This window comes from Apodemus sylvaticus, chromosome 2, assembly GCF_947179515.1.
Source record: "Apodemus sylvaticus chromosome 2, mApoSyl1.1, whole genome shotgun sequence".
In the NCBI taxonomy this organism is placed as follows: domain Eukaryota; kingdom Metazoa; phylum Chordata; class Mammalia; order Rodentia; family Muridae; genus Apodemus; species Apodemus sylvaticus.
In genome coordinates, this window is record NC_067473.1 from 145,273,671 (window position 1) to 145,287,279 (window position 13,609).

The 13,609-nt window shown below is 44.2% G+C and overlaps 1 protein-coding gene across 2 annotated transcripts in view; it reads left to right on the forward strand.

Annotated features, from left to right (window-relative positions):
- The window catches only part of Fancd2 (FA complementation group D2), a 95,526-nt gene that overhangs the window by 33,668 nt on the left and 48,249 nt on the right, over positions 1–13,609 (forward strand). Inside the window, exons 26-34 of one of the 2 annotated variants that reach the window (XM_052174556.1) lie at positions 949–1,057; positions 2,164–2,274; positions 2,563–2,675; positions 4,645–4,788; positions 6,127–6,243; positions 7,615–7,743; positions 8,182–8,300; positions 10,678–10,788; positions 11,715–11,845. The exons of the other annotated variant lie outside the window; for it this stretch is intronic. Coding sequence (XP_052030516.1) covers positions 949–1,057; positions 2,164–2,274; positions 2,563–2,675; positions 4,645–4,788; positions 6,127–6,243; positions 7,615–7,743; positions 8,182–8,300; positions 10,678–10,788; positions 11,715–11,845 — 1,084 coding nt within the window. The remainder of the gene's footprint in view (positions 1–948; positions 1,058–2,163; positions 2,275–2,562; positions 2,676–4,644; positions 4,789–6,126; positions 6,244–7,614; positions 7,744–8,181; positions 8,301–10,677; positions 10,789–11,714; positions 11,846–13,609) is intronic. 2 annotated transcript variants of the gene reach the window in all.

A 13,609-nucleotide genomic window follows, 5' to 3' on the forward strand; every position in this document is an offset into this window, starting at 1 on the left:
CCTAAGTGCATAGTGAGTAGTGAATAGCAGTGGGTAAATCTTAGGAGCCTTGCGTTTGACCAGGGACAACACTGCTATACACCAGACTACATTAGCTCAGTCATAGTTTCCATCAGGACTGTAACAGGGTTTCTCTTGTCATTTCCCCTGTAAACCCTGTGGGACTGCAGTGGTAGCCCTGCGGCTGGGGCTGCGGTGCTGTTCTTCAGCACCACGGTGTGGTTCCTAGTGTTGGCAGTGGAGGCTCAGCTGACAGTCACTCCAACACCACGCTCTTCTAGTCTGTGAGGTCACCCATGTTCATGTGCACATGCAAACACACACACACACACACACTAATTCAGATTTTTCTCCTAAACTTTGTCTTTCTGAATTTAGATGAATTTTTAAGTAGTTTCTAAACAAGTACTCTAACTGTGACTTTTATTTTGCAGAGAGTCTATGTAGACAAGTGAATTGTCAGCTGTACAGTAATGCATGAAGCCTTAGCCTCTGTCCCAGCACCACATAACTGGGTGTGGTGACTCATACCTGTCTCTGGCTCCAACACCTTGGGAAGTTAAGAGATTGATCAGGAGTCATCCTCAGCCTCATACTGAGTTTAAAACCAGTCTGTTCTAAGACCTATTCTTTTTCTTGAAGATTGGCACAGTTTATGATATACTATTTCATATACAGATATAGCTGCTTCACTGTATGTTTTCTTTGAGACAATCTCACTGGTTGGCCTGTATCTGCTTATGTAGACCAGATTGACCTTAAATTCATGGTAATGCTCCTATCTCAGCATCTCAACTATTGGAATTTTATAGACAAAAACCACCACACCAGGCTTATATGCTTTATATTAAAATAAAATATTTAGTGTAGAAAAAGAACCTTTCATCTGTGGGGAAGTAAAGCAAATGAGGTTAACGTTCACATATGAAGAGGACGTGTGCTTTGCAGGTTGTCAATGCCTTCTGCCAACAAACCTCTCCTGAGATGAAGGGCAAGGTTCTTAGTCGACTAAAGGACCTCGTAGGACTTCAGGAAATCCTAGAGACATACTTAGCAGGTAAGAAGGGCCAGGCTGCAGGCCTTGGGTGGAGATGGGCAGTCTTGTTTTTTGTTTGTTTGTTTGTTTGTTTGTTTGTATGAGACCGGGTGTCTCTCTATGTAGCCCTGACTGTGGAGAACTCACTTTGTAGACCTGGCTGGCCTCTAACTCACACAGATCTGCCTGCCTCTACCTCCAAGGCCAGGTAACCTTTTCTTCTTAAAAATGGTCATGAACCAGCAGAAAAGACGAAGGCCTTTTCATTCCTTCTGACCATTAACTTAACTGGTTGATTTAAAATGCTGGCTTATGTGCTGGAGAGGTGGTTCAGCAGTTAGGAGCCCTGGCTACTCTTCTAGAGGAGTTTCATTCAAAGTACCCATGTAGTAGTTCACAACTGTCTGCAACTCCATTTCCATGGTATTCAACACTGTACTTACACACATTAATCAAAGACAATTTTTTTTCTTTTTCTTTTTCTTTTTTTTTTTGAGACAGGGCTTCTCTGTGTAGCCCTGGCTGTCCTGGAGCTCACTCTGTAAACCAGGCTGTCCTTGAACTCAGAAATCCGCCTGCCTCTGCCTCCCAAGTGCTGGGATTACAGGCGTGCGCTACCACCACCTGGCTGTACATGCTTTGGGTTTTTAAGTGATATTCTTAGTTTCTTTTTGCTTAGTTGGATATTTCATGTCTATATTGAAAATGGCTTTGTGAGCTGGGCGGTGGTGGCGCAAGCCTGTAATCCCAGCACTCTGGGAGGTAGAGGCAGGTGGATCTCTGAGTTCAAGGCCAGCCTGGTCTACAGAGTGAGTTCCAGGACAGCCAGGGCTATACAGAGAAACCCTGTCTCGAAAAAAGCAAAAAAAAAAAAAAAAAAAAAAAAAAAAAGAAAGAAAGAAAGAAAAGAAAAAGAAAATGGCTTTGTATTAATTCATCGTAATCAGTCACTATAATATCTTATTTCTCTAAGCTTTGCATTTTGCTGTTCCCAAGCCACACCAGCTGAGTGACTGGAGTGTACTCGTCACAGGCAGTCACTGCGGCGGAGCTGACTTGGAAACCTGTTTCTGGGTGTTGGGTGTTTGGATGGCTGTTGTGGGTTTAGCCCTCCTACTCTCTTTCAGTCATCCCAGACTATGCCCCGCCTTTTGCAAGCGTTGACTTGGACACTTTAGATGTGATGCCTTGGCGCAGTTCTGCCGTGGCAGCAAAAAGCAGAAACAAGGGAAAGACAGGTGAGTCTATTTCTTTCTTGTCCCCATCTGTGCCACACTGAATTAACCTCACAGGTTATACATATCATGGCGTTCATATCTGAAAAGATAGAGTGCTGATGGCACCATTGGTTAGTAAGTGGTGCTTCTGTGGTGATTAGCATGATCTGCCGACAAACCTTTCTTTAGAAGGTTTAATCTTGGGTCGCTTGAATCATAAAACTTCCTCCGCCTCCTTTCTTGGAGGGTCCTGTTTGGCAACATGTGCTTATTAATCACTTGAGTTATTTTTCTCTCTATGCCACATAGGGGGCAAGAAACAAAAGACTGATAGCAGCAAAGCATCCTGTGCGGACACACTTCTAGCAGACGATACTTCAGAATGTGACATGGCGCCCTCTGGGAAAAGCCAAGCGGACAAGGTATTGGAGTGTGGGACAAAGGTTTATGACTGCTCAGTGAAAATGAGGCTGGCCTTATACGCTGCATGTTCTGAAGAGAAGAAATGGGAAGAAAGGCAAATGAAGTCTCTGGGGCCTCAGAGCAGAGTTCTTACTATTCTCTAAATTCTTGGTTGTTGTTTCCACTAGAAACCAGTGCAGTCCATTAGGCCGAGGTAACCTCGGTGGACAAATTGCTCAGATTAGATTGGCCTGCAGCTGTGTTTGAGAAACTGTCTTAACTGCTGATTGATGGGTCCACTGTGAGTGGCGTCATCCCCAGGCGAGTGTGCTGGCCCTTTAAGAAAGCTAGTTGAGCATGACCAGGAAGCAAGCCAGAGAACCAGCCAGCAAGCAGTGCTCCTCTGCAGCTTCTGCTTCAGTTCCTGCCCTTGTTTTTCTCGGTGATGGAGTATGACCTGGAGGACCACAGTCAAGTGAGCCCTTTTCTCCCCAAGCTAATGTGATTAGAGTGTTTTATCATAGCCACAGAAATCAAAGAACAGTCCTTACTGCACTGTACAGATGGCTGCGTTTTCTATTTATCTTCTGCATACTTTATCCCTGTGTTTTGCTCCCCAGTGATACTTCGGATTCTGTTTTGTAATAGTTATTTCATTGTGTCTTAGAATACACCGTCCCCTCCCTTAGGTTTTTCAGACAGGGTCTCACTGAGTAGCAGAGACTGACCTCAAACTCATGATCCTTCTGCCTTAGTGTCTTTTGTGTTGGGATTACAGTCATGAACTTCCACGCTGAGAGTGACATTCTCTTATATATACTACTTTTGGCTTTTGTCCTTTTTACCCCAGACTTAAACTTAGTTACCTAGATGTTGTGCATACCTATAATCTCAGCATTTGGGAAAGTTGCAGGAAGATGATCATGCATTTGAGGCTGACTAAGCTACATGCAAGGCCTTGTCTTTAAAAAAAGAAAAACAAAAACAAAATATAGTTAGCAAGATGGTTCAGCTAGCAAAGGTACCAGCTGTCACACCTGATGACCTGAATTCAATCCTCAGAACTTACATGGTAGAGAGAGCCAGTTCTCACAAATTGATGTTTGATCTTCACACATGTGCCGTGGTGTACACACAAACATAGAGAATAAATAAAATAAAACAAAAAATGTAAAGCCACAAAAGGCGTAACAATGACTGGCTACACCATGGATGGTTTTGAAATGCTTACTGTGGTCTGTGGTAGCTGATGAGTAGTGGTGCCCTGTGGCATTCACAGAGGATGTGTCATGTTTGAGAACTTTCCTGGCGCTTGGATGTCTGTTTTGCCGCTACCATGCATTCTTTTAATTTCTTATGTGTAACTCCGCTAACCTAAAAGCCCAAGGTTGATGTTAATGTTCCTATCTATATTAGTTCATTAGGCAGTTTATAAATAGGGAGGGTAAATTAAAGACTTGATCACAGGCATACTATGTGCACTTGAGCTAAGGTTGGAAACCAGCTCATCCTAGCCTTTAAGCTCACAGCTTTCTGTATGTTTACCTAAGAGTTCATCCTTAAGTAGAAACACCCAAGGATGTTGTGGGTGTATATTGTTATACTACATCAAGTGCTGTGGCTTGGGAGTGGTTAGAGAATTTGGTGAAAGGAATGTGGTGATGTAAGGAAATTAGAGTTTTTTACCAATTGATCTTTAGCATGTTAATTAAAATTAGATTTGAGGGACTGCGGAGATGATCACTCTGTGGTTTAGATACTTACTGCTCTTGCAGAGGGTAGGATTCAGTTCCTAGCACCCTGTTTGGTAACTCACCTGTAAGTCCAGCTTGAGAGGCATTCAGTGCCTCTGCACTCTCAAGTGTGCACACACATACACACACAATTAAAAAGTAATATCAGAGTAAAAAAATTTTTTTAAATTAGGCTAATGTCAGAGACTTCAGTTCTTTTGAGTTGTTCTTTTGTCTGCTCCTCCTTTTCCTCCAGGAAGCCACAGGGAAGGAAGGAAAGACGTTTGTGTCACTGCAGAATTACCGTGCTTTCTTCCGAGAGCTGGACATTGAGGTCTTCTCTATTCTGCATTCTGGACTTGTGACCAAGTTCATCTTAGACACTGAAATGCACACTGAAGTAAGTACCAGTCTGTATCCCAGAACATAACCTTTTAGGAAGTTCCTCATGTCTGCTCATGTTTCAAGAAGAACACAGATATTAAAGTAGTTGGGCCAGGGGTCGTGGCACATGATTTTAAGCCCAGCACTGGGGAGGCAGAGGTAGGCAGATACAAGTCCAGCCTGGTCTACATAGGGATTTCCAGGACAGTCAGGGCTAACACAGAGACACTGCCTCAACAAGACAGCAAAGAGTGGAGCTGAAAGCTGGGACTGTGGCTGCGTAGGAGAGCACTGTGGCCGTCTGTGAGAGGGACGACAGACAGACAGGATGAAGGAACGAAGGGAAGGCTGGCTCTGACTTCAGAGGCCTCAGTATGAATTCTGAGTGGGCAGTCATCCTTGTCACCCTGGTTGTTCACAAGTCACAGGTTTTCTCAATGTGTCAGGTTATCAGTCACAGTACTGGTGACAGGACCCTTTCCTGCAGGTTGCCAGTTAAAAGCACTGAGCGTATTTAGATAGTGGAGGACTGTTGGGGTGTAGATAAGTTGGTGTTGTCTTTCCATTTTCCGGACCTTTGTTCAGACTAAGTAGATAATTCTAGATGCCATCTTTCTGTTGACTGCTCACCCACACACACATGCGCAGTCTGCGGCTTTCCTTCCGCTGGTCAAGTGTACAGGAGGCAGAGACGCCTGCCCACACTGTAGTAATATCTGAACTTCAGTAAGTGTTCATCCTAATAAAGTTGAGAATAGAGAACATTTTCACAGAGAAGGTAACTTTTGATGAGGATTTTCACTAGAGAATGGACTTTCCCCAGACTAAAATATTTAAAATGGAATGGAATTTTAACTAATAATTGGGAAAATGTAGGCACCTTCAGAATAGATAGAATCAGTTGTGTGTGTATGTGTGTGTGCTTCTATTATTATTTTTCTGAAGTTTTTCCTCATCAGTCTGCTCATAGAAGAGTCCCTAGAAGTGTATTGAATGCGTAGTGCAGGTGACCATTTCCCCAGTCCACCTCTTGCGGCGCACTGACTGCCACAGTGAGCAGGAGCTAAGAGGCGGAATGACAGACATGTCCGTGAGAAGCTGGCGGGTGACCGGGCAGGGAAAGTGGTTAAGGTGCCTGCCACCTTTTACATGGGTCCTGGGGTCTCCCCCCAGGCAGGAGGCCTGGGGGGCAAGTGCTCTGTCCACTGAGCCTTCTTTCTAGCCTCTGTTTTCTCATTTTAAAATTAAAAGTCAAAATCAGTTTTTCACTTAATGGGAGAGATGAACATCAAATACACTGAAAATGCTGCAGGTTGGCCATGATTGAAGTCATTCTTCACATTCTGCATTACAGGCCACAGAGGTTGTGCAGCTTGGTCCCGCTGAGCTGCTGTTCTTGCTGGAAGACCTTTCTCAGAAGCTCGAGAATATACTGACTCCTTCCTTTGCCAAGAGAATCTGCTTCTTCAAGGTTAGTAGTGGCATGAGCATGGGCCTGGGCTCCAAGGACACTTGGCAACAAGCAGGGCTGAGCTGTGGTGGCCTGGTGCTGCGTTTAATTTACTAGGTCACATAGTGGCATTCTGGCATAGTCGCCTTGCCCTGTACAGGCTGGGCTGCAGTGTAGCCTAACATACTTAAAGCCCAGGCTGGACTCTCACACTGGCGTGTGTGTATTTGTATGTATTTCTCAAACGAAATTGAAGAGACTCCTAATACAATAAGTTTATTTCTAAATGTCCTAAACATAGAAACATAGAAAGTACAAAAGTACTGAGCATGTGGGAAGGTATTTGGATGCTGCCTATGGTAAAACGTGTGTGTGTGTGTGTGTGTGTGTGTGTGTGTGTGTGTGTTGTGTGTGTAGTTTGTTCTGTCTGGTCTGTACTTTTGACTTTTGAGACTGTCTCCTAGAGCCTAGGCTAGACTTGAACACACTACGTGGCTGAACACACTACGTGCCTTAAAGCCCTGATCCTCCATCGCCCTTCTGAGATTAAAGGCATATATCACCATGCCTGGTCAGAAGAGGGTGTCAGAGCCCCTGGAACTAGAGTTACAGACAGTTGAGAGCCACCTGCGGTGCTGAGACACAAGCCAGGCTCTCTTCAAGAACAGCTAGTACTCTTAACTGCTGAGCCACCCCTCCAGCCCCGTATCTGAACTTTTTTAATCAGACCCTGTTCTAACTCTATAAAATCCATCCTCTCGGGTATTTAAAACTAAAAGATTTTTTTCTTTTGCTATCATGTTTATCTCTTTGTTATAATATCATCTTAGGAAAATAAATCACTTCTTTTGTCAACTCCTACCTAGAATCACAACTTTGAGATTTATTTATTTACTAGGTATATAGTGTTCTGTCTGCGTGTATGCCTGCAGGGCCAGAAGATGTTACCAGATTGCATTATAGATAGTTGTGAACCACCATGTGGTTGCTAGGAATTGAACTCAGGACCTCTAGAAGAGCATCCGGTGCTTTTAACCTCAGTCATCTCTCCAGCCCAACTTCGAACTTTTGTTTTTTTTTAAGACTTATCTATCTATCTATCTATCTATCTATCTATCTATCTTATCTAATTATCTATCTTATTTATTTATTTATTTAATGTATATGAGTACACTGTCACTGTCTTCAGACACCAGAAGACTGCATCAGATCCCATTACAGATGGTTATGAGCCACCATGTGGCTGCTGGGAATTGAACTCAGGAACTCTAGAAGAGTAATCAGTGCTCTTAAGTGCTAAGCAATCTCTCCAGCCCCACAACTTTGAACTCTTAGCTAATGATTAAATAATTTATCCAGTTTTTTCTCTTATAACTCTGAAATTGATTGTAGAATAAAGGAAACCGGAATGTTGGATTCTCACATCTTCATCAGAGATCTGTCCAGGACATTGTACATTGTGTTGTTCAGCTGCTAACCCCAATGTGTAACCATCTGGAGAACATTCACAACTTCTTCCAGGTGAGAAGACTGACTTACTTGTAAGATGAGAACTGTGTAAGCACAAGCAGGCCAGCTGTGGTGAGTGGAGAATGGGAAGAGGCCGGAGGAAGAGAATTACACCTTCCCTGTGAGAACAGGCAGAGGTCAGAACAGGCAGACTCAGTACACATGTGTGAACAGCCTTAACTTCGTAACTGAGGCAAACTGAGGAGGAGTGAGAGCAGTTGCAGAGGAACTGGACTAAACCAGTTTCTTTTTTTTTGTTTTTTTGTTTTTTTGTTTTTTGGATTTGGTTTTTTTGAGACAGGGTTTCTCTATATAGCCCTGGCTGTCCTGGAACTCACTCTGTAGACCAAGCTGGCCTCGAACTCAGAAATCCGCCTGCCTCTGCCTCCCAGAGTGCTGGGATTACAGGCATGCGCCACCACTGCCCGGCCTAAACCAGTTTCTTTTTAGTGCTTAGGTGCTGAGACTCTCAGTGTAGATGACAAGGCGAGAGTGACAGCTCAGGAGCAGCGCACCATGTCCTCCTGCTACCAGAAGCTGCTGCAGGTCTTGCATGCACTCTTCTCATGGTGAGTGTGGGGCAGCAGTATTGCAGGAATGTGTGCAATGAGTGAGTGTGTGTGTGTGTGTGTGTGTGTGTGTGTGTACTTCTGACTCTTCCCTAAGGGAAGAAGGGAAGGAAGTGGATACAGCCCTACCTGTGTGCTTTCTTCTTTTATGTTTGCTCTTGGAAAACCACTGAGTCTTACAGAGCCACTGTGACTAACTAGTTTGATAAATTAGGTGCTCACTGATTAGCTAACAGAACAAATCTGAACCTCTTGCTCCTTCTGTTTCTGGTGGCAAGTCTTCGGTAATAGCTGGGGAAGCCAGCACTGTGGTGGTGCATGTCTGTGACCCAGCTGCTAGGAAGGTCGAAGCAGAAGGAAATTGAGCTCACGTGGGGTTTGAGAGCAGACTGGATAAGGCAGAAATAGCATGGGATAGCATGGAAGCTGTGGCATTTGATGAGGCTTTTAAACAGCATCTCAGAGATTCGGCTTTGAATATGCTCTGCAAGGGAGGCTTCTTCTCACCCTCCCACGTCCTGAGTACTAGCATTGCAGACCTGTGCTGGCAGACCTGGGTTTTCCATGCTTCTGGGGATGAAACCTCAAACTTCATGCAGGATAAGCGAGCACTCTACCACCCGAGCTACCCCCACACCCTTAGTGGGCCTTTACAGAATCAGTGGTCTTTGTATTTCGCTTCTTATATTCCAAAAATTATGTATCTGTGTCTGTGCCCTCAAAGTTCAGAAGTGGGTATGGGATCTCCTGGGCTGGGGTTGCAGGTGGTTGTGAACAGCCTGATGTGGTGCAGGAGCTAGAAATATAACCCAATGTGGTTTTACACTGCATTGTGCGTGTGTGTGTGTGTGTGTGTGTGTGTGTGTGTGTGTGTGTGTGTACACTGACATGTTCTCCTCCCGCCAAGTGGATCCAGCGGTCAGAGCCGAGTTGTGTCAGGCTTGGCAGCCAGGGCCTTTGCTTGCCGGGCAGCCCACTGAGGCCCAGGATTGGGTTTAGAAGAGCTGGAAGCAAAGCATGGACGAAAGGAGAAATAAAGGCATGCCTCTGCGTATTTCTGCTCCTCAGTCATGCCTGATCCCATCTGTCCCCATCTTGAACAGGTTTTCTGGAGAATTTTACCCAAGTTTAAATTTATGCTAAATCTTCTCTTTCGAGCCATGAGCAAGATCATATCCAGCTGCCTACTCAACGCCCCCTTGGATGTGTCACTGACACCTCAGACTCATCACATCCAGTTCTGAGCATAGTCTCACTGTTCCTCCAGCTTTGCCTCGCTTGAAAATGCCATCAGCACTTTTGTGCGCCAAAACCAGGAGTTATTCTTTTATCTCTATCTTTCTACTCTTTCCCACATGTAACCCTAAATTCTTCTGATTGCATCATCTAAATAGACATCTCTGTCTGCTTCCATCCTTCCATCCTTTCTGACCTACTTTCACAGTGGGCCTCTCTGTCCATCTCGGGAGGTCCAGACTTCCTGTCTTGGTTGTGATCGCTGACATCTGCTAGGCTTTCCTGACTCTAGCCCCTTGGCCTGCCTTTTCCTGCCTCCTGTTGTTTGGCATCTGCTCTTGTACCCAGTCTCACAGGTGGACTGAGTTAGTCAGCACTCTACTTAACTTTAACCCAAAACCCTTCAGATACATGCATCCTTCTACAGGACCCCTGGCTACTTGATCCATACCCTCTGACTGAATCTCTTCAGCTTTTCTAACTTTACTGGTAACCCTGTTTCCTAGCCCTCAGCTCCCTTCTAACAGTCTGCCCTCCGCTCCTGGTCTAACTTCACCACACATTTTGTTAAAAATCGTGCGTTAAATTTTTTTCCTTGTTAGATTTATAATATTCTCCACAAGGGCCGATGCTGGTCAATTTTATATTCACAGTACTTAAAAAACAATGCCAAATGATAGATTTGCCTTGACAGTTTATCAAGGAGTGGTTTTTTAATGGTACACACACATACACACACACATATACATACACACAGACACACAAAATGTATGAAAGGAAAAGGAAAATGTTGGAGAGATGCAGGGATCAGATTATGTAAACTCTTGAAAGTGAGGCAGAGGATTTTAACTTTTGTTTTAAAAAAGATTTTTATTTTATGTAGGTGAGTACACTGTAACTGTCCTCACACACACCAGAAGAGGGCATCAGATCCCATTACTGATGGTTGTGAGCCACCATGTGGTTGCTGGGAATTGAGCTCAGGACTTCTGGAAGAGCAGTCAGTGTTCTCAACTGCTGAGCCATCTCTCCAGCCCACATTAACATTTTAAAATTATTTTTTAGTTTTTAGTATTTGCTTTGTTCTCAGTTAGTGATCCTCCTAAAACAGGCTGACACATTGTTTTCAACTTTGCTTTAGGAAGGGATTCACTCACCAATCCAACCAGCGCCTCCTGCGCTCAGCCCTTGAGGTCCTCGCGAGCCGACTAAAGCCGACCGAACAGGAACAGCCCATGGAGGAGCTGGTCAGGTGGGTCCGAACATCCTAGAGATGTTCTCAAGAGATCCTAGAACTGGATTGGCAGAATAGTTTTGGAAAACATTCACTCTCTCAGTTATGAACAAAATCTATACTTATGTGTCATGTGCGCTTAATGTGGTTTTTCGTGTTTTAAAGGATTTTTTTCTTATCTGCTTTTTTTTTTGTTTTTTGTTTTGTTTTGAGACTGGGTTTCCTTATATAACCATGTTAGCCTGGAACTCATGATGTAGACTCGACTGTCCTCAGTCCTCAAACTCACAGAGATCCACCTGCCTCTGTCTCCTGAGTGCTGGGATTAATGGCATACAATACTACACCCAGCCCCATTTCTTATATTTTTGTTTTATTTGTGCACGTGTGTGTGTGTGTGTGTGTGTGTGTGTGTATGTGTGTGTGTGTGTGTGTCCGTGTCCTCTGGAAAAGAAGCAAGTGGCCGTAACTGCTCGGCCATCTTTCCAGCTCCTCATTTTGATTTTTTTGAAACAGGTCATGGTACATATCCTGGTGTGGCCCCAAACACAGCTTCCTCCTGGCCCAGCCTTAATACTGTTATGAGTCCAGACCTGTGCCGCCACTCCCACTCCCTAAACTCAGCCAATTCTAGATTATCTGAGGACCTCTCAGTCTTCTCTCAGTGTTGACTCTGTAGGGAGCAAGTTGACAGGAATTGCCAGTCCTATCCATCCTGTCACATCACATTCCATCATGTCTTGATGAGTTCAAGGCCAGCCTAGTCTTTATGAGATCTTCCTTACCCCATTCCATAACATCCCAAAATAGCAAATAATTGTGTCCATGTAGCTTTATTACCCAGCTTTCTTTATAAAGAGGCAACGAGGGCAACTTGTGTGAATGTAAACCCCTTTAATGCATGTGATGTCATGCGCGCTCTTTTGTCTCTTGCTTCTTTACAGCCAGAGCTTCAGTTACTTGCAGAATTTTCACCACAGTGTTCCCAGTTTCCAGTGTGGTCTTTATCTTCTCAGACTTTTGATGGCCCTTCTGGAGAAGTCTGCAGTACCTAACCAGAAGAAAGAAAAACTTGGTGATGAGCCTAGATCCCTTTTTGGGGGGAAGGGGGAGATATGAATAGGATTGATATCTTACATTTGCAAAGTTGGTGTTTTCTTAGAATTTTGAGAATTTTTGCATGTAAATCCCACAAAATCACAAGCATGCTCTTGCCCCACCAAGGAGACCGTGTTTGCAGAACGGCCTATGACATGGCTTAGTGTGTACCTTTGGTCAGATGAACTGACTGGGCAGCTTTCTTTCTTTCTGTTTAACTTTTGTTTGTCTTTCACTTTTTTTTTTTTAAAGAGAAGGTTTCGTTAAGTCTTTCTGGTTGGTGTGGAACTCTGTGTAGACCAGGCTAAGCCTGGCCTTGTACCAATCCTCCCTTTTCTTCTTCTTACTCCCAAGTACTAGAATTATCCTCTGCAGGAGTCTTATTAATCTGCTTCCTCCTTGACTTAGATCCTTAGATACTTACATACTTTTCTGTTGCTGTGAGGGTTGCAGGACCAGGGCAGCTTATAGAAGAGTTTCTCGGGCTTAAACTTTGAGAGGCTTGGAATCCATGACTATCACAATGGGAAGCGTGGCAGCAGGAAGACAGACACGGCACTGGAGCAGTGGCTGAGAGCTCACACATTGGTCCACAAATAGGACACCGAGAAAGCTAACTGGGAACATAGCATGGCCTTTGAAACCTCCATGCTCACACATGACACACCTCTTCCAGCAAGACCACACTCTCCCAAACAGTTCACCCGTGGGGGCCACTCTCACTGAAACCACCACTCTCTTCTGTCTTCTTTTTATTATCTTTGTCATATGCTAGATACACACACACACACACACACACACACACACACACCATAAGGTGGATAAAAATAGAAGAAAAAGAAATCACAAGCATCAAGGAAATGAGTGCTGACTTTTTCAAAGCACGTGTGCATTGTCCCATTTTCATACTTATGTTATGTCATCCACTGAGATTCTCTCTCTCTCTCTCTCTCTCTCTCTCTCTCCCCAGCTCTCTAAAACCTCTCTCCCTATCTCTGAGATCATCTTACTATGTAGCCAAGTTGGCTTTGAACTCAAAATCCTCCTGCCTCGGACTCTCCAGTTCTGAAAGTACAGTCATGTGTCACTTGTCACCCCTCCCTAGGGGTCTGGAACGTGTGACCTTAAGAGCTCTTAAAATGCAAATCACTATTTTTTCCAGTTTGGACACAACAAAAAAGCAAGATTAACGTGTGAAAGAAATCTTTTTTCCTGAGCTGGGCAGTGGTGGCGCACTCCTGTAATCCTAGCACTCTGGGAGGCAGAGGCAGGTGGATTTCTGAGTTCGAGGCCAGCCTGGTCTACAGAGTGAGTTCCAGGACAGCCAGGGCAACACAGAGAAACCCTGCCTAGAAAAAGAAAAGAAAAAAAAAATCTTTTTTCCTATATTTATATTAGTAGAGTCAGGTTTTGGTCTTAAACAGGAAGCCACTTTTTTGTGCTTCAGGACAGGGTCAGTAAATGGGGTATACCTAAATCTTAGACACATGGTTTCATTTATAGCAATTGAGTTAATGGAACAAGAACAAATTAGCTTTTTAAATGATTGATTGCTAGGCCATAACTGGTGCTGTCTGCCTCCAATCCCATTACCCAGGAGGCTGAAGGAGAATCGTGAGTTTGAGGCTAGCCTGTACTACAGAGCATACTCTCTCATTTTTGTTTTTTGTAGAAACAGTCTCTTGAAGCCTGGGCTGGCTTCAAGACATTTGCTATGTCTATGCTAAAGATGCCCCTAAAC